Source organism: Adelges cooleyi, unplaced genomic scaffold (genome assembly GCF_023614345.1).
Source record: "Adelges cooleyi isolate 19-005CV unplaced genomic scaffold, UGA_ACOO_1.1 ACOO_flye_CR_arks_rails_tigmint_CR_PRNA_651, whole genome shotgun sequence".
Classification (NCBI taxonomy): Eukaryota; Metazoa; Arthropoda; class Insecta; order Hemiptera; family Adelgidae; genus Adelges; species Adelges cooleyi.
This window is the reverse complement of record NW_026096352.1, coordinates 676,937-697,172: the sequence shown is the minus strand read 5'-3', so window position 1 is coordinate 697,172 and position 20,236 is coordinate 676,937. Positions and strand designations below refer to the sequence as shown.

At 30.1% G+C, this 20,236-nt stretch overlaps 3 protein-coding genes across 4 annotated transcripts in view; 2 read left to right on the top strand and 1 right to left on the bottom strand.

Annotated features, from left to right (window-relative positions):
• The first annotated feature begins 5,457 nt into the window (after positions 1-5,457).
• Positions 5,458-12,673, top strand: LOC126844305 (tyrosine-protein kinase hopscotch-like). 2 transcript variants are annotated; one of them, XM_050582407.1, is made up of 18 exons: positions 5,458-6,392; positions 7,097-7,347; positions 7,433-7,549; positions 7,637-7,788; positions 7,894-8,013; positions 8,061-8,209; positions 8,287-8,499; positions 8,576-8,700; positions 9,209-9,362; positions 9,432-9,579; positions 9,641-9,745; positions 9,808-9,872; positions 9,955-10,032; positions 10,122-10,232; positions 10,325-10,453; positions 10,528-10,701; positions 10,802-10,926; positions 11,010-12,673. In XM_050582407.1, the coding sequence occupies exons 1-18, from the start codon at positions 5,616-5,618 to the stop codon at positions 11,335-11,337; spliced, it is 3,321 nt and encodes a 1,106-aa protein (XP_050438364.1). In that variant the 5' UTR covers positions 5,458-5,615; the 3' UTR covers positions 11,338-12,673. The 2 variants fall into 2 exon arrangements, with proteins under 2 accessions (XP_050438364.1, XP_050438365.1); XM_050582408.1 differs by having other exon boundaries at positions 5,459-6,392; positions 8,082-8,209.
• Positions 12,674-13,269: 596 nt separating this feature from the next.
• LOC126844927 (DNA polymerase epsilon subunit 2) lies at positions 13,270-18,419 on the top strand. Its single transcript, XM_050583424.1, has 10 exons — positions 13,270-13,493; positions 13,549-13,705; positions 13,782-13,969; positions 14,060-14,330; positions 14,471-14,598; positions 14,691-14,817; positions 15,369-15,613; positions 15,762-15,975; positions 16,049-16,252; positions 18,167-18,419. The coding sequence occupies exons 1-10, from the start codon at positions 13,420-13,422 to the stop codon at positions 18,278-18,280; spliced, it is 1,722 nt and encodes a 573-aa protein (XP_050439381.1). The 5' UTR covers positions 13,270-13,419; the 3' UTR covers positions 18,281-18,419.
• A 93-nt stretch (positions 18,420-18,512) lies between these two features.
• LOC126844924 (E3 ubiquitin-protein ligase mib1) overlaps positions 18,513-20,236 on the bottom strand; it is a 66,004-nt gene continuing 64,280 nt past the window's right edge. The window contains exons 15-18 of the mRNA XM_050583418.1: positions 19,507-19,993; positions 19,055-19,424; positions 18,848-18,984; positions 18,513-18,768 (exon numbers count right to left, since the gene is read on the bottom strand). Of these exons, the coding sequence (XP_050439375.1) occupies positions 18,628-18,768; positions 18,848-18,984; positions 19,055-19,424; positions 19,507-19,993 (1,135 nt within the window). The 3' untranslated portion in view covers positions 18,513-18,627. The remainder of the gene's footprint in view (positions 18,769-18,847; positions 18,985-19,054; positions 19,425-19,506; positions 19,994-20,236) is intronic.

The window sequence follows — 20,236 nt, the reverse complement described above, 5'->3', positions numbered from 1 at the left end:
ACACGTGTATGTGTAGACGCGTGCAACCTTGTGGGTTAATATAAATAGCATTTGATCTAAGGGCTCGGGGCTCAGTATTTCTATTCAGTTTATACATATTACTAGTGTATTATTGTTTCACTGTGTTGTATATATTCTATGTATAATATATCTATTATTGTAATAACTTTATTTGTGTTAATACTTGATTATCATCTACTACTACTACTACTCGCACTCTGATACTATATTTATGTAACAACATTTTCAAGTATGACTTTGTCTAATTTGATAATTATATACGTATAGTTACGTATTCTGTGTAAAAATTACATTTTTCAGATTCATGGTCAAAGTTAGAATATTGAAAACTTGGATTTTGAACATCAGAAATCCTATAAATAAATTAGCAAATAGTTGTAAACGCAAAGTAAGATGATTTTCTGGAGTTATGAAGTTTTTTGTGGCTAGTGTTAAGTTTTAATTTTGTGACTTGTGTCGTTTTTTAAATGACCGATTCAAATGTTGAACAAAACCTAAATCTTGTTTTTATATTAATTAACCTCAAGATCTTCAAATCGTTTATTAACTGTTTTGGCTGCAAGCCCTGTAATAATTATGGCTCATACAAATAAGTTAGTGTATCGTCAATCGATACTTCAAAATTGCCAATATTTTGACAGTGACAAAACTATATTATTAAAGCATCATCAGTTATTATTAAAAAAACATCATCCATATAAATTACACACCATATAAACTTTTAAATTTGCATTAACCACCAGTTAATGTTTTTTTTTGTCTTCCTACATGAAACCTAAACACCCAATGGAGAAATATTTAATCTCGAAAATTTTAATTAACAAAACAGATTGAACTTATGTAAACATAAGAAAATAATTTATTCTTAAATCAGATATTAATCTTTAGGTGCATTAACACAGCATATTACTCTAGAGAGTTTTAATCTTGAAAACGGTTTGAAGTTTTTAAACATTTTTTAAAGTGTTTACATGACAATAATTTCAAACCGTTTTAACGCCATCAAATAAACGTACTTAATGTGTTACTTTACTGTGCGATAACTCCAGAAATAATTGTGTGTTTTCAAAGAGGATATTATAGACAAATAATTCAGCTCGTTTTAATACCAAGAGCTAAAATATAAAAATTTATACATTTTGATAAGAATGTTGTTTAATTTGTTTTGACGTTGTAAAGCTGAGGAAAACACCAAGGTTTATGGATATATTACCTATAAACCTTGGGAAAACCCAACACCCAGCCACCATGTTGGGAAAATTAATAACACGATTTGTTGACATACTTGTTTATTTTGTTATGGTCGATCTTTCGCCGTTTCTTTGTTTTCATTTATAACATGGTATATCGTATTGTCGGTGTATAAACTATAAACTGTTGATTGGCCGATGACTGAAAAAACGGTTGTTCAATTTGGGCGTTTTATTATTTATAATATTATCTACTATAATAATTAGTATTTGAAATATTAGTACTGCTCTATCAACAAAAAATACCTACCAATTGTGATATTCTGATGTTTTCTTAGACAATTTGTTGAGTTCCGTCTTGTGAATTTAAAGTTTTTGTAAACATTTTGGCGACGGTAACAACTAACAGAGAAGTGAGTGCATTATAAAAACATTAAACAATTTGTATTTTATAGTACTTAAGCGTGTACATTATTTGAGTGTACACTATTAGAACAACAGATGTTAGTGTAAAGTATTATAATATTGTAGGGCGTAGGCAATAAAGTGTTTATAATCGTGGTTTTTTAGTTTGGCTTTGATAAAAGAGTATAACTACAGTTTTTTGACATTTGTTTATAGATATTTATCAGTACATCCAATATCTACGAACAACTACATGTTTAGACCTTTCTTCTTCTTCATTGGCAACAGTCGTCATTTATTACCGCCATATTTTTATTTTTCTATATTCATTCATATTTGTCTTGAGCGTCCTAGTCTCTTACTCTTCAGATTTTGTACCCTCCATACATGTCTAATCCAAATTATTGTTCTGCTTTTCATTATTGATTTTGGTTTCAGTGTTCAGGTCTCCCTGTGGCCCATAGATTTGACATAGTACTTGTAAATATTATAATGGAATAAACCCCATTACATGAAAAAAAAAGACTATAATACAGCGTTAGTTTGTTTTTCTGTAATATGATCCCAGATTTTAATACTAATCTTAAAGCAAAATAACATCTTTTAGCTGTTTTTATTCTCTTTTGAATTTCCTTATGGTAGTCCCGAAAGAATTTATCTCTACTCCTAGGTATTTAAAATCTATCCTCTCGAAATTCATGTCATTCGCGATAAGATATGTGACCCTATTATGACTTTTTTTTTAATTTACAATATTTATAGTAGATTAATTTTTTTGCTTTGTGAAAAATTAAGTTTTGTTTTTTTTTGCCAAAGAATATAGACAAACCAATTTGTTCATTTTATATCCTAAGTAAAAACAGAAGAAATATTTTTTTAAATTGTGACCAAAGAGTGGGAACTGGTTATTTAAATTATATAGGAACAAAAAAGAAAACAAATTTGGGTTTGAAGAAATATTAAATGACAGTGTCTGGAACGTTTATAACGAAATAACTTGACTTTTTAGGTACATTATTTATCACAGTATTTAATTTACTTCTTTGTTACTTAAGTATTATTGTAAGAAATTACTTTACAATTTTAGAGAAAAATCAATAGAATACTTTTTTTAGAAACTCAAATTTTATTGAATTTTGTTTTATTTGTATTTTTTTTTTTTAATAGGCTAATGGCTTAGGTACATAATTATTCAATTGAATATTGTTTAAAATTGTATTTTCAGGTTAAAAAGTGATGATATTAAAACTATATACGTTTGAAAAGGAAGAAGAAATAACTATGAAGTTATCCAAAATAAAACCAGCACCTTATTTAAAAAATTCATATGAAATTAAAGTTAAAGACATTAAAACAAAATCGCTAATTAAAAGCCCAAGTGGCAATGACGTCGTTATACTTGATACTTTAATAAAACCACATAAATTAAGTGGTTTAAATGTATTTTTGAAACAACAGTTTATCAGTATTTTTATAAATATAATGAATAACAACAGTGAATATTTAAGTACAATGATAAATGATCTTAATGAAAATGACAGAATAATATTTATCAATGCGGTTGTCACTTATGCGCCAGCTCTATTTGATAAAATAAAATTTTTAAGAATAGAACCTAAAAAATATTCTTCAGTTTTTATTTTTAAATATATTGACGACGAGTCAACAAAAATTAAACAAAAACCTTTACAAATTAATTTTAACAACAATATAATGGAATTGTCCTTAATGAGACATCCAGAAGTTACGTCTGATAAAAAACAGAATAATGATGCCGAGTTTAGTATATTAGAAAAAAATGTTTTGTATTCATCGCCTTTTCAAGATAATCTGAAGGAATCCAATGTTTCTATTACTGAACAAGTTTCAAGTGAAGAATTTCCACAGACAAATCCAAATTTATCCAACAAATGTGAATTACCATTATTCAATTTCTCATCATCATCTGATGATAGCCTTTTGGGGACTAAAGTGTCGCCAAATTTGAAACTTCTAAAAGAAACCTCATCAATAGAGTCAACTAATAGAATGTCTGACAGCGAACCTTTACCGAGTATGACGCATATTAGCTATGACCCAGAATCTCTTAAAAATCTTAATGCCTTTACATCCATACCAGACTGTAGACTTATTTATGTCGAACCTTGTATACATAATGATAATAGTGAAATAATATTGGGTTATTGCATGAAATGTATGTCTTTTATATCAAATTCATCTATCATAACTGTAGAGGAACATGCAAATGAATATTATAAATGTCCCAATTGTAATGAAAATATAAGTGTTTCATATTTTTTAAAAATGTTATTTACATACGGACCAAATCAAAATCAGACTACGCAAGTTTATTGTTACGGTGATTATGCTGAACAACTTATAAGAAAATTGGTATGGAAAAACATTACGGTTGAAGATTACATAGCAGATCTCGATAACAAAATATTAATTATTAATGCTTTTCGAGCACTTTTACACAACCAAACCGCATTGACTATACATATCCAAGAAACGAATCCTGGAAGTACTTTAATTTTACTATCAATAGATGTATAGTTTTTTAATAACAATATACTTAAAAAATAGCTTTTTGAGATACATATAAGATAGTATTAAATTTGATTGATTAATATTAGTAAAGTTACAGACATTTATTTTAAATATGTATATAGTGAATAATAATTAAATTGTTTTTGATGTGTAAAATAACATTCTTTTAAATAACTTTTTAATAAATAATTTAAAAAATAATAACAATTAATATTTTTAAAAAATATAATGTAAAAGAATACAGTTGTACTAAATATATGTTTGAAAAGGTCACAATTACGCATATTGCGAAGCCAAAAATATGTAACCCTCTCGTTTGCAGGTAATAAAATAAGATTTTTATTTTTATATAATACTATTAGGATTTTGTATTATATTGAAAATTCACAAAAAAAGAACTATTGTTTCATATTTATTTAATTAATTTAACTGTATTTGTTTTTTTAGTTAACATTTGATTAACAACTTATCATCAGATAGACCAAACATTTAATAGTATATAATCCAAAAAAAACCAAACAGTGGAAAAGGGCCAAGTTCCTGACCCTCTCCCAAAAAAGTCAGCCTATCATATTAGTGATATTTACATTGTGGCCAAGTCTGCTGTTTATTTAGTTCATAACCTTTCTTCACTCCTATTTTCTTGAGCAACAATGCTCTTTTATTTGTAGGTATTGATAACACTTGGCCAGTTTCTGATTTTTCCCTTTAGTTACACTATAAGACCTACAGGTGTCCCAAATTTCACGTTTCCACCTATACGGGAAGTGTTTTATAATTTTTATGATGAGTGAGTCTCATCATAAAATTCTCCCCTTTTCGAAAGGCTTACTATTATGGGTTCATTTTTTACAGTGTCCTAAGCTACTCGAGCTTTATCTATGTTACGAATTTCAAAAGCTTATCATAAGAGGAAACGGAGATATGTGGGTTAGAAAAACTGGATGAATTCAGAGTTATAAATGAATATGCGAAAATATACAATAATTATACCTACCGCCGCTAATATTGTGTGTTTTATTAGGAAATTCAAACTTTGGCGGTACCTTATAACTTGTTCCATGAGCTTTCCCGAAGCGAAGAATATTTTATTATTACTATAACTAGGTATTTCTTGAGGCGAAAAGGTAGACAAATCCATCTCGCGACTGCCGCGCTTTCACGGTTATTGATTTATGTAAGCTAATACGCGCATGACGGTCCATAGTGTCCTGGATCAGGATGTTGCCCTACTATTGCGTTGTATTATAATACAGTAGGTGCTAAACACGAGTAGTACATTTTAACGCGATCGCCGTTGAGTTTAATAATTAAACAGATATAATTAATAAGTATTTGATGTCGTGTCGTCGATAGTTTTTCTTGCGGTCAAAGCTTAACGCTGAAAAGTGTGTTGGTCGATCCCAATACAGGTACGGTAGTTGTTATAAATTTATTAAAACCCCCATTATGGCTCCATCGGCGTCCATAAAAGTTCGTACAGCGATTCGATCCGAACCGTTGGAAATACCAGTCAACGTCAACACAACCGTCGAAGATGTAATTATGGAGACATCCAGAATTTTGTACATCGGACCGGTAGCTAGACACTTGTTTGCACTGCGACCTTATAGCGCTGGAAACAATAAGAACACATGGTTAAACCCGTCGTCCATTGTAGTGCATGCCAAAAAAAAGCAACACGTGTATGAGTACAAATTGCTGTACAAAACGTTCGATACAAAACGACTGAAATCAATCGATCGTTTTGCTTACAATTATTATTACCATCAAGTGAAAACGGATCTGCTCAACAACAACGTGACTGGATTGTGTTATGTAACCTACAGACCGTACATAATTGGACTGGGGGTTACTGAAATGTACAGAGAAATATTGGTAGAGTGCAAGAACAAAGAAGATGTCGAGCGAAATTATTTACAATACATGCCAAAGGAACTTTTCAAATGGCATTATATTTTTATTTTGTATTTTCTGAAAAAACCTATTATAGAAAAATTAAGATCGGTTATGGATTGTAATGCAAAGCATCTGTATTTTCCTTCGGACTCTCTATTCAAATCCAGTTATGTAGATCAGTTTACTTGGATTGCTCCAGATTATTTAGAAGGAGAATACATTGCTTTGTACGATGTAAATGGGAATTCAATTGAAGTAACCCTAAAAATAAATCCGTTTCATTCGAAAATGCCAGGAATACGAATGTGTACTACAGATAAAGAAGAAGTGAGTATACTGGGTGGCCCAAGAAGATTTGACAAATGAAATAACTTTTGTTCTAGTGAATATTTTTAAGATTTTTTTTTTTAAAATAATTTATACTCATTTGCGCTAGAAGCACTATGTATTTTATTGCACCTAACTATTTTACTTTTTTAAATTTTTTTAAAATTTTTTTTATTACCTTTTTATTTAAAAATTCAAGATAGCCATTTTGTTAAGAATAAATTGCTGAAAATTTTAACTGCTCGATAACCAGATTTGGACAATTACTTATTAGGTTACTAAAGGTTAAAGGGTAGGATGGGAGGTGGAGTGCGGTAGAGAAATGCGCGCAGATAAAAATAGCTTTACGCGCTTACTCTACCGCACTCCACATCCCATCCTAATCTTTAAACTTTAGTAACTTAAAAAGTAATTATCCAAATCTGGTTGTCGACCAGTCAACATTTTCCGCAATTTATTCTTAAAAAAATCTTGATTTTTTTTTTTTAAGTGAAATAGTTAAGTGCATCAAAAACCGTGGTGCTTATAGCGCAAATGAGTATAAATTATTTTTAAAAAAAAAAATATTCACTAGAACAAAAGTTACCTTTGATTTTTCAAATCTTCCTGGGCCACCCAGTAAGTGTATATAATATGTTTTAAAAAAAATGTCTTGTCCTGTTTATACAATTATAATTGCATATTTTGATTGTTTTAATTTTCAGTGGGTGCACTTGGTAGCTATTGAGGATTTGTGTTTCCTATCTTCGACAAACGAACTTGTTGTAGAAATATTTCATAAAACTGGGCCACGAATACTTATTAGATTTTATAACGCTAAGACTATGATTTCATTCCTGACATTACTTAACGGTTATTATCGATTGATGGTAAATTGGAGTTTCGACGTATGTGCATCTATAAATACACCGTCTTTAAGCAAACTAAAAGCTATGCGTTGTCACGGTCCAATTAGGTAAGTATACATCTTTACCCTATAATTACAATCTGGTGTGACATGGACATTTTTGTAAATGACTTTGCTACAATGCCATTTTCAGTAAGGAGACGTCTTATGATATTTTAAAAAGTGAAACGGAAAACATTGGAAATTACATGCTAAGAGAATCTGCAAAATATTATGACAATTATTATGTCGATGTTTCTGTAAACTGTTGGTAAATTCATAGTTTTAAATTTATTGACGTTTAAGTTTGTTTAAATAGTTTTGTGAGTAAATAATCATTTTCGTTACATATTTATAGCCAGAGGCAGTTCTCACTTAAAATAACAAAAGTGGAAGCACTCTTTACAGTAGCTGGTCAAAACAGTATTGGTTACACTTCAATTCGGGAACTTTTGGCAAACCACGAAATCTCAAAAATGTCGTTAGATTGCATTTTACCATCAGACGCTGGTATATGTGGATTGGATTTTTAAAATTAGTTATAGGATCTTAAAGTATTTTAACATTTAAGTTTAATGAATTAGTTATTAATAACTATGTATGTATTTATTCAAGCTATGCGTACGCTGCTGCTTTGCAAAAATACTAGCATAAAGCCAACATATAATGCAAATAAAGAAGAGAAAATCGTTGGTCCTCGATTGATTAGCAGTGATTCAATTGAACTGATTAAAAGTTAGATTTTATTTACATACAAAGAACGTTATGACTTTTTAATCAAGTACCTCTACTAATTTTTTCAGCAAAAAACACAAAAGATCATCCACTTATAAAAGTACAATTAGCTACTTGGTCAAAATTTAAAAAAAACGACTCTACTGTTGTTTTAAAACTATTTAAAGACGGTGTAAATGTTGAAATGCATTTGAAGGTATTTGTCTTTGAATTAATTGCTGTGCTTGATTTATCAATATTCTAATATTCTATGCACCATTGTTCCATTTAAAGGAGTTGTTGAGTCTATCAAAACAATGGGGTTTTATATCCTCACGCGCTGTAGTGCGGTTTTTGGGGCTTTGTATGGATTCACCAACGGCTCTGGTCAGCGAATACTTTCCTTTAGGACCCCTAGATGCCTACTTAAGAAAAAATGAAGACACCATTTATTACAAACATTTAGTCGAATCCGCAACATATATGGCTACAGCACTTTTAGACATGGTACAGCGAATCGTTAATTTTTTTTTAATACCAATTACATAAATATACAATATTCAATTGTCGTATCCGTTTATAGGAAACTGCTGGCTTTGTTCACGGTAAAATTCGCTGTCATAAATTTGTCGTGGCTGAACATACAGCAAAAAATTTTGTTGTTAAACTTACAGATCCAGGTATTCATACGTGTTACACTTGTTACGAGTAAGTATTATTTAAAATGTATTTGATAGGTACAATATTTTTTGTGTAGAGCCGTTTAATTTATTGAACTTAATCTTCACTAGGTGTTGTCAAAAATTTAAGCATATAGTTTAACTGCAGTATTCATTAAGTGTGCTCTACCAAGCCTTAACAAATAGTTAACTTACCAAGTTGATATCGACCATGTTAAAGTGTTGAAATTAGTTTCATAACAGTCAATTTTTGTATGAACCGAACTTTTTTTTTAATTTTGCTCTTCTGAGTGGACAGGGATTTAATTTGACAGTTATCATCTGCCAATTTAATTTATTAATTGATATTATACATGAATATAATATGAATTGTATGTTGTTTTGATGATATATTTTATCGTTATAATAATGGAAGCTTATAAATGTTTAGTCTGTCCTCAGCCTCTGATCTGGCCTTATCTCACTCGGCCATGTTACCCTACTAACAAATTGTCTAATAAGGCTGTCAAATTATAATTGGACATATTTTTTTGCAGTTTATATTGGATACCCGTTGAATTTTATGATTCCATGGAGCTTGCAAAGACGTCTCCTGAAGCCGATGTTTGGGCTTTGAGTTCTACATTGTGGGAATTGTTTAGCTACGGTATAGAGTTACCCGAAGTACATACCATCGAGTCGTTCAAAAAAGTAAAGAAGCCTAACTAAATACATATGTTTGTACTTAATTAAACCGTATATTGTTCCGTGACTTAATAGAAATATGAACAGAACGGTAAAATGCCACAACCCGATAGCTGTACAGATGACATCTATCACATCATGTCCGACTGTTGGGATATCAAACCGTTTAATCGTAAAAAACCTCAGACAATATTGAGAGATCTGAGACAAATTTGGTTGAAAAGTAATCCAAGTTTAATGACTTGTATAAAAACGGGTTGGTTGAATTTTGATTTTTTTTTTAGTCTATGCAATTACTAATAGCCAACAAAACGATTACGCACCAATCAAAGATAAAGATGACACACAACCCGCCGATACATTAGTTGATAATACGTCTGAAAATGAAGGTATGTCATTTCTTAAATTATTTCCACGTTATAATTTATTTAATTATTATTTTTTATTCTAGGTGAAATATTTCGAGTGCCGAGTATCAGTTCTATTGGTGAAACAATGTCAGAACCCAATTCAAGTGTAATTCATTTTAAACTTATTAATCACAATATTATTTCCAAAAATAACCACTTAACGTTTTTTATTATTTAACCGTTTTCAGGATAACACCAACGATAGTGATCATGATTACAATCCTATATTCGAGTCCAGCATAAGTTACAATCATTTTTTTAATGAGGTAAACTATATGAATAATGATTTAAGTAAATAAATAAAATATTACTTATTGAATAATTAAGTTGAAACATAAATTAATTTTCATTTTAGTCGACTCTAAAAGAAGACATTAAAAAGGACACTGAAGATGATTTAAACTGCAATGACAAAATATACCAGTTTAATAACTCGACATTGAGCTTAGTGAACGTTATACAACAGGTACATAAAATATTGACACTGTATCTGTAGTGATCACTTAAACCTTTTTCATATGTTATAAATAATAAAGATCCATTTTTCTGTTTGTTTAGGGAATTCATGGAGTCGTTTTTAAAGGATTGCTGGATGATGGTGAAAACAAAATTAAAAAAGTTGCTGTTAAACGCATGAATAAGTCGTACCAGATGGAGAATTTTCAAAGAGACATAACGACTTTACAAGTACTTGCAAAATAATTTATGTTATAAAACAAAAGTGTGCAATATTTATGGCTTATATTTTTATATTCGTTTAGCGGTTGGATCATCCAAATATTGTAAAATTTGAAGGAGTATTGGAGGAACCAAATCTAATGCTTATAATGGAATATATCGAGTTTGGATCATTAAACACTTACTTGAAAACACATAAAAAAGAACTTTTTGATAAAACAAATCTTCTTTTGAAATATTCTCTGGACATTGCTCAAGTAACATGGTTTTTTTTTTTGTCTAAATTATTTCCAATTTTTTTTTTTGAGTCCTTGTTTGTTGTAACAAATTATAAGTATAGCATTTTATCTTTTTCAGGGAATGGAGTATTTAAAAACTCTAAACATTGTGCACAGATATTTGGCCACCAAAAACATATTGGTTGCAAGTTCTACAACTGTAAAAATTAATTTACAGACTCTGAGGGATGTACCCCTTAAATGGTAAATATAATGTATATGTATATATATATATATACATAGACCTTAATAGACACTTCTTTTAATGTAAAGTTATTTACTTTTAGGCATGCTCCAGAAGCTATTCTGTCTAGCAAGTATTCACCGAAAACGGATGTCTGGGCATTTGGTTTTGTACTTTTTGAGATATTCTCCTTGGGCAGAGAACCTAATTTTCTCTCCAAGTTAGAAAATAAAGCAGACGTGGAAAGCATAATAAAAGTTATGCAAGAAGGTCATCGACAACAGTGTCCACCTTACCCGCCGTGTTCAATGGATATTTACTTCAAGCTTATGTACCCATGTTGGTCTTATGATCCAACTAATCGACCTGATTTTAAACTGTTGATACAGATCATTCAGTGTTTGATGGACGAAACACCTAACGGCGGTTAATTAACTTGGTGTACCTAAATTATTTAATAATATTCAATATAGTAATACCAGTAGTCGCTCTTTTAGCTGATATTAAAAGATAGTATTTTTAGATTAGTCAAGTTGTTAAATTTTCAGTAGGTAGGTAGTTATTAATTCGTATAGTAATTAAGTAAAAAATAACTTAAGTTATTGATTATAATTCACATAATTAAACTACAGTCTACAAGTAATTACCTAAGTATAGAAATAATATTATATTAGTAACCTAAATAATTTACTTTTAAAGTCGAGAAGAACACACTAAAAATTGATTAAAGCATTATTTAAACTTTAATGAATGAAGAGTGTAAGTGTAATTAAGTATATTTCACACTGTCAGAGAAATAATTTAGTTTTTTTTTTGGTTGTTAAAAGACACTAATAATTATACTTATAAACTGTAATAAGATTACTCTAAATTTGCTTTTTTAATAGGAATCCATATCGAACACCTAGATCAAAACTGTAACAACTCAATAAACATCGTTTTTCGGGAATTCCAAAAAACTTATTTTCAAGTTTAATTACTTTAACTTTAATTGTTTGTTTTAATAAGACAGTTTTGTACAACAAATTTACATACACTCAACTTGATGTCTGAGCAGAAACTAAAATTTTAAACGGTTTTACAAAATGTACCTAAAGCGCCATATTTTGGAGAGTAATCAAGACAAATTTTAATTTGTTTTGTTGGTTCATGCAACTTCGTTTTGTAGAATCCGAATATAAAAATAACTAAAAATACCCACTTTTTGAGTTGTTACAGTTTTGATCTAGGTTTGCGATATATTACCTAAGTAGGTAGTAAGTGATTAAAAATATCATGTTTTTTTCTCTTAAATAGCAAAATATTGCAAATGTCTGTCGGTAAAATCATATAAATTGTATTTAGTATTTAACAATGTTGATTGTAAATCGATTATTGAAATGTATAGAAACAAAATGAACGATCATTTTGGAAAAATAACTTAAATTACATAGTTGCCTATATAAAAAGTGACATTGTTTTTTATTATAATATAAATCACATTTCAATGACAATTATTTCAACATTTAGTATTAGTTTCTTTAATGTATAATGTATATTATATCTTGTACTGTCGACGGTTAAAAGACTATTTACTGTAAGTGGTAGAAAGTGTTGTATAAGACATTAAACGGATTATAATGTTCTATTCATAATTGAAATTTATCATTACCGTTATTTTATAATGTTTGAAAATTTTGCAAAGTACACACAGGCAATGTAAGTAAAAATTGTAAGAAAATGGCGTCAAGTCTTTTAACCGTCAATAAATGTATTAATTGTTTTTTTCTTTTAAACTATAATACTTAAATTTTTAAAAATATTTGTCAACTTTTAGTATACATTAAGGATGTTGTACGATTTGTTCTACAAACTATTCGCCTAATAATACATATTAATTAATAATAAATATTTGCTTTAAATCTGTGTGTATACTATGCAATGTCATTATACATTATTAACTAAAATTATAATAAATTTAAAGGTTTAATAAGTTTTAAAATATGTAGTGTTGAATTATTTAAAATTTTGTCGAAAATCGCTGAGTCTTTTTAAGACTTCTGATAAAACTCCCATAGAAGACCACTGAAACGTTAAAGAGATGAAGTCAATAAAGTTATCTTATTATATATTGATTTTATTTACATTGTGTTATGCACCCTATATAGGATATACCTTATATATATATATTAAATCCCTATAGCTTAATGTTATTGATATTCGTAGTAACATCATGTCGTGGTAACGACTGTTCGTGGCAATTATAGCAACCTCAAAATTCATAGCTGCTCTTATCATATAATAATTTGTGTTGATAATAAAATACGTGTTTTCCCGCCAAAAGTTATCAATAACTGATAGGTTGGTATTTACAATTTAGTATTAAGTATTTAGCAATGGTAATAATGTAAATAAAATAACTTTATTAATATTTATTCTGCTTCGAATAAATTAAATCTTAAATCTTTGTACCGACGCAGTGTTGAAAAAGGTTCTTTCCATATTACATTTTATTTCTAAATTGTTACGACAACATGACAGATCAGTCTGTGAAGTTAAGGAAAAGAGTCATTAGTACATTCTCTTTGAACGGTTTTACAATTGAAGAGTAAGAAAACATTATCAACTTTTTGTAATTGAATTTAACGCATTTTATTTTGCAGGCGAGCTTGTGCCTATTTAGTCAGTCAGTTAGAACCTCTACCTAATGATCGGGAAAGAGACGCATGGTTGGACAAGATAGTCGATTACATACAAAGTTCTTCGCACAACAACACATCCACATTGGTTGATTTCGAGTTACTAGTGAAAGCATTGAAGGTAGAAACAATTTATTAAATTTATTTTGGAACTAATATTTTTGTTGTGAGTTATTATCATGATATGTCTTTATTAGTTTTGCTGTGACTCTGAAGTATTAAATGCAAACGACACATTATCAGTTAAGGATTGCATACAGCAATACAACTATCGTTATAGATATTGTCCGGTCAAAAAGAAATTTTTTAAAGAAAGTACCAACGATGGTTCTCAGTTATCTTTGTTTGGTGATGCACGAGCCAAGATTCGCCAGTTTGTAGATAGGTACGCAACACTGTGGTGATAACATTATTGTATCGTGATCCATATATGTTTTTTTAAATTTTTTTTTGATTGTATATTATGTTCAATCAGGTATACAATTGTCAAGCAGCAAATGTTTCGAGTGCACGCTGCTACTGCAAACACTAGTAGTAAAGATAATGGTGGTAGTCAGACTATCGGTGATCGATTACGAGACGTTGACTATTTGTTGAGTAGTGGCGGTGCTGTGAAAGGAAGGTCTATGAAATCATCTAGTTCTTTGGAAAACATTATACTTTTAGGCATAATAACTCAGTTAAAAGAAGGCCGTTATTATATAGAAGATCCGACTGGAGCCATACAACTTGATCTCACAGATACAATATCCTTTTTAAAACTATAATTAACAAAATTGTAAGAAATGTATTGCTGCAATTAGTTATCGCTCATGTCATACACTCTTGATGTTATTTTTTATATATTTTTTTACCAGTTACGTATTTTCCTTAAACTAATTTTTAAGACTTTCATAAGGGATACTTTACAGAAAACTGTTGTGTGCTTGCTGAAGGTGTGTATGATGAAATAAATTGTGTTTTTAAAGTTGCCGACATGGCATTGCCACCGGGAGAAAGTGCTGAAATCAGCAGGTTATTTTTAACATTTATACATAAAATTTATATAATAATTTAAATTGCACTTATTTATTAAATTGTTAATCGGTTTTTCATTTGTTACACAGAATATATTTTGGCGATTGTTCTGATGAGATTTTCACAAAATCAAATTCAACAACTCTAAAAGCGTACGAGGAAAAAAATAAGCGCATGATTATATTTGTGAGCGATATTCATTTGGACAACATGAAGGTAGACAGACGATCAATCCTAATCGTATCCATACTTACACTAAAATTTAAACTTAAAATTTACAATGGTCTTTATCAATATATAATGTTTATACCATCAACAGATTCTCATCGAAGTGTTTATTTAAAAGTGACTTTGTCAATTATAATTGTAATAATTCTCGAAGACCTGTGACTACACAAACTTTGCTATGCTTGGTTTTCACTGGCTTTTTAAATATTATTTTCAGTAACATTAGAACCGCTTTTATGTTAAAAATTTAGCTATTTATTTTGAAATAACTTGTAAGAAAAGTTAAAAAAAAAAAATTTAAGCAACTAATTGTTAAATGGCGGGATGTTAAACGATATGGCAAAAATGTATCTAAGCTTAGATATATTTTATATTCATACAAGTTGCGTATGTAGTACACAACTAATATTTTTGTATTGAGATCTTAATAGCATGATAAATTTTCAATCGTAGAATTACATATATTTTTCTTTCATAACTTAAAGTGTTGATGTTTGTTGTCACTGTATTCTATGAATTCCTATTATATATTATTACAGGTCCTTGGAAAATTTAAGACATTGTTGAGAGGTTTCAACGATCATTCACCTGCAGCGATTGTAATGACTGGTGACTACCTAAGTGCATCTTCAGTACCGGGCTCTCAATACGCTATTCAATTACAACAACATTTCACCGAACTCGCAGAATGGATTACAGCTAATTGTCCACGAATTTGCCGAGATACCACTTTTGTAATATTGCCGGGCCCCAATGACCGCCATTGTGCAAATATTTTACCGAAGTATGAACGTGTATTCAGTACTTATACAATTTAATTGACCGTGTCGGAATATAGTAGTGTTAACCAAAGCTGTTAGAGTTTCTGGCCAGAATTTACATTTTAATCAAGATACGCTTTACGTGATTACATTGTTGTTTTAAAATCTTAGGCTTGCACTGCCGGAATTTTTAACGCAACGGTTCAGTCAATTGTTACCTAAAACGGTGTTCACAACAAATCCTACTCACATGAGGTATTGCACTCAACGGATGTGCATCGTTCGTGCTGATCTCATTACGAAAACTCTGAGAAATGCTTTGAACATCAAATTGCAGAAAAAAAGTGCGAGCGTCGATACTAGCATAGAAAATGTGGCAACTAATGTATAAATTGTTATCAAATTTGTATACTGTAAAATTTGTAATGAGGAAAATTATTGTTTTTTTGTAATTACAGTATGTGAAAACACTTAAGAGTCAATCTCATTTGGTCAGCCTTCCAGCGGATGTTTGCCCCGTGTACTGGACTCGAGCACAGTCGCTGAGCTTGTATCCAATGCCTGATTTGGTTTGTGTTGCTGACAGCGACGCTCCGCCGTTTTGTGTGAATAACGACGACAATTCTCAAAGGTCCAGTCCAGGATGTGTGTATATTAATCCGGTAAGTTTGATGCCATAAAATTGCACAACATAAGCTTTAATCTTATTTAATTTAGGTACAAACAAAATTTGAAGTTAGACTAGAGTATTTATTTTAATATTTACCGGATATAAAAAAAAAAAATCTGTAGAAAATAACTGGTATTGACACATTACGATAATGTATATAAATATATATACACTAAGTAAACATATAATTACTACTTAACGCGGTAATAGAATAAATTTGTAACACAATAAGAAAATATTTTATTTGAGTGAATATACTAGAAGGAATTGTAAAATTATATTAAGTATATTTTTTATCGTTTTTAATATTTTTCCGTAACAATAAAAATAATACGTTATTGATAAAATTATTATGCTAACAGAAACGATACTTAATGTTATATGGGTGACACAGTAAGGCATTTTACAAATAACTTTTTACCTACATGTAGTGATAAAAGATAATCTTTTATTTAATACATTATTATTATTTGATTATTTATGACGAAACTCGTTATCCTAGTTCAAATTATTCCCTATTTATCATCCATTATAATTTTTAATGTTTTATTATTTCAAATATTTTTTTTAACAATTTTATTCACTTTTAATAAATAATGCTGAATTTGTATAAATATAATTGCATTAGTCAAAACCATACCCAAGATCGTTCAAAAATTGGAATATAAGAAATTATTTAAAATATATATTTTATCGATATAAAATTTTAATACATTGCAAAATTAATAAAAATTAATTAATGGTCCTCTACACTATCATTTATTAAGGGGCAATTTTGATTAATGTGGAAAGTTGCAATTTTTAAAGTTTTTCTTTATGATTTTGCAATGTCAATAAAAACGAATATTAAAAATGTACTTCAATCGATACATCAAGCAAGTACTGAAAAATATGTCCAATTTGTCAAGACTATGTTTCAGATTACAGTAGAAATTAGAATGAGTTTTTTGTTTATGTTCATAAACACACAGGTGTACAAAAATAGTAAAAGATGCATTTTTTATTTAAAAAAAATAGTTGTTTTGGGGGCACTTCAAACCTTTTTGTAATTACATTAAATATGAAATAAATTACAAATTCTATGAACCAAAATATTATACGGTAATAAAAAAAAATTACATTATATTACACCCCTATTAGGTTTGTTTGGAGAGGTAGGACAATGCCACGTAGAATAACTGACTTATTTAAACTGAAACACTTTAATAAGTGTGTATGTTGTTGCGACAACTTTAATTATGGCACATTCTTAATTTTTAAACGTAAAACCAGGAGGTGTTAACTATTTGGGGAAATTTTAATGTAATATAGTATTTGAATTAAGTATATTAAAAGTCAATCTGACAGCTAGAAAATGTTTTTTTAAACTTAATTTTACAATTTATATAATTGTTTAAAAAGCATTAAATAGTACACACACTACAGAGAACCAACTCAGTGTGATAATACAATCGCAGACAGCTTGTCTTTACGTCAACATACGCAAGTGGGTATTTTATGTACAGGAATATTGTGAAAACTGTAAACGGACATTAAAGACTAAATATAACCTCATTAAATATATTATACACAACTATTTAACTTAAAAAAAAAATCAGTTAAAAGTAGCTGAACAATTTGAATAGGTATTTATGATCATGTTCGATATTATATTATTTAAAAAATGATGCACAATTAGTCTGCCTATCTACAGAGAATAAGTACTTGTATTGCTAATTTGTTTCGATTTATAATTTGTTAAAGCTTCAAAATAGTCAGCTATTGTGCAAAAATCTAACAAAAGAAAATTTGCATGTACATTAAAGACAATTTTATATTAAAAAAAAACCCTAGTTCTAAAAATTAAGGGTTTTACACATGTCTCAAGTATTAATAATGAAATTGTCTGTTTGTTTGTTTTTTTCAGTCGTCTTTTTCCAAACGACAATACACGTTTATAGTTTATATGACGGCAGAGCGGAGAGCTGACGAAAGTCAAATTCCCCCGGATAGCGTCGACACAGATATGGAGTTACAATAATCATAATTGACATTTGTCATGTTGTATTCAATTTGAGTTTTTTTTTTTAAATTATTTATTAATTAAAGAAATATAAAATAGTTATAAAATACCTTATACTATATTACAAATATATTTCTTATACTATTTTTTTGTTGTAAGATATTTTTTTTACATCGTTTCTTATAGTTAACTAAATAATTATAATAAAAAAAAAAAACAATTGTCATACAATACAGGGTTTTTTTTTTTTTGTTATTGGTCATATTGTAATAAAAATAAATAACAATACAACTTATAATATTAAATATAATTATACCTATATATCTATGTATATAAAAGAGAAGTAAAAAAATGTATCAAAAATTCTAATAAAGTAGTATAGTTTTGGTTACTGGCTTGCGACAAATTGGACATTCTTGCATTCTGTCGCCACACATTTGACATGTACCGTGACCGCACATGAAGACCATATTTTTCAGACGATCCAAGCACACGGGACACATTGTCTGCAAAATTATTAAAAATGGCAAATCAATCAAATTCCATCGGTTTTAAAGGAAAACGGAAAAATTATTAACAACAGACCTGTTCTTTGATGTCTTGCAATTGTTGCTGCAACTTGACGACGACGACGTCCAAATTATCGCTTTTATCCATGGGTCTGACTACACCGCCGTTGTTCATCAACGAATCGTTAGTGCCGTACGACGAATTCCAATAATCTAACAACGGTAACGTTTTAAACGTATTGTTTATATTCATTAAAATGGTTTGAGGAAAAAAATTGAGTACCTTGTGGCCGCTGTTGTTTTGAACTGGCTTCAGCAACGGCATTTGTTTGATACGAAGCCGAGTTCAAATAGTCTAAATGCGAGCCGTGATGATGATGAAGATGATTATGTTGATTGTGATTTTTGGCATTAGGACTCGAAGCGGACAAAGCAGCACTGGTCGACGGTTTAGTGCAATAATTGGGCATTGGAACCGACGTTGTCGAAGGCGCAGCCACAGATGTACACTTACAAGCACACGTAACGCAACACTGTTCCGGAGCAGGCGTGGCAGTCGGTGAAATTTCTGATGCCAGAGCGTTAGTTTCGTTATTGGCAGTCGATTCTAGTGGACGATCGCTTACGTTAACGTTATCGGTGTTCTTGTCCACCTGCCGGAGAAAAGTCGATCATTTTTTTAAATTAATGATCTACAAATATTGCGAAATTTATCCGAGTTACGGATTTACTTACGTTGGTGTTGTCCTTTACAGATCCAATAGCTGCTGATGTTGCGTTAGCTCTGGCACCCTCTCCGCAGTAACAACAACAAGTCAGTGTTTTGTCTGCTGATGCTGCTGCCGCTGCAGCCGCTACAGTATTGTTGATAGGTTTTTGTTGAGATTTACTACCGACAGCAAACGGTTGAGCAATGGCTTCGGTCGTCTCGGCAGGCTGTGAAGAAGTAGACGGAACAACGTTGACATTTGGCTGTTTGTGCATAAGATTTTGATAAGCGTGATTTTGTTGAGACGTTGTGCCCGGAGCGGTGTTGTTGGCCATATTAATGTTGTTGTCGTTGGGCGTCGCTTTATTGCTACAACAGAAAGATGGTGACAAAGGCGGAGTATCAATCTTGTTAAGAGACACTCCGGGTGCCGCTGCCGGGTATGGTGCTGCGGCTGTTGTCGACGCTCCGGCATTTGTTGATGTAGCTGCCGCTTCTTGTTGTTGTCGATCCCTGACGAGACAGATAAATAATTACGGTTAAGTTCAGTTGTTTGAAATAATGACTTAACTCATATAATATCATGCCTTGGAAAGATAGCTAACGGGTTGTGTATTCTAACTAATTTATCGCACTGGCCGAGTGTGGTCGTACAACAGAGCAAAGTTAAAAGTACAAAATGTAAAAAAAGCACACCTCCTTTGAAAGTAAGGTGAAGTCGTGCAGGTAAATTAAAGAATATATTATACATTATTG

Coding starts and splice junctions, on each gene's coding strand:
- LOC126844305 (XM_050582407.1), top strand. CDS start 5,616: ATGGCTCCATCGGCGTCCATAAAAGTTCGTACAGCGATTCGATCCGAA. Junction 9,363..9,431: donor CCATCGAGTCGTTCAAAAAA/GTAAAGAAGCCT, acceptor GTGACTTAATAG/AAATATGAACAGAACGGTAA. Junction 9,873..9,954: donor TGTCAGAACCCAATTCAAGT/GTAATTCATTTT, acceptor AACCGTTTTCAG/GATAACACCAACGATAGTGA.
- LOC126844927 (XM_050583424.1), top strand. CDS start 13,420: ATGACAGATCAGTCTGTGAAGTTAAGGAAAAGAGTCATTAGTACATTC. Junction 13,970..14,059: donor ATTCGCCAGTTTGTAGATAG/GTACGCAACACT, acceptor ATGTTCAATCAG/GTATACAATTGTCAAGCAGC. Junction 14,818..15,368: donor TTCATTTGGACAACATGAAG/GTAGACAGACGA, acceptor ATATTATTACAG/GTCCTTGGAAAATTTAAGAC.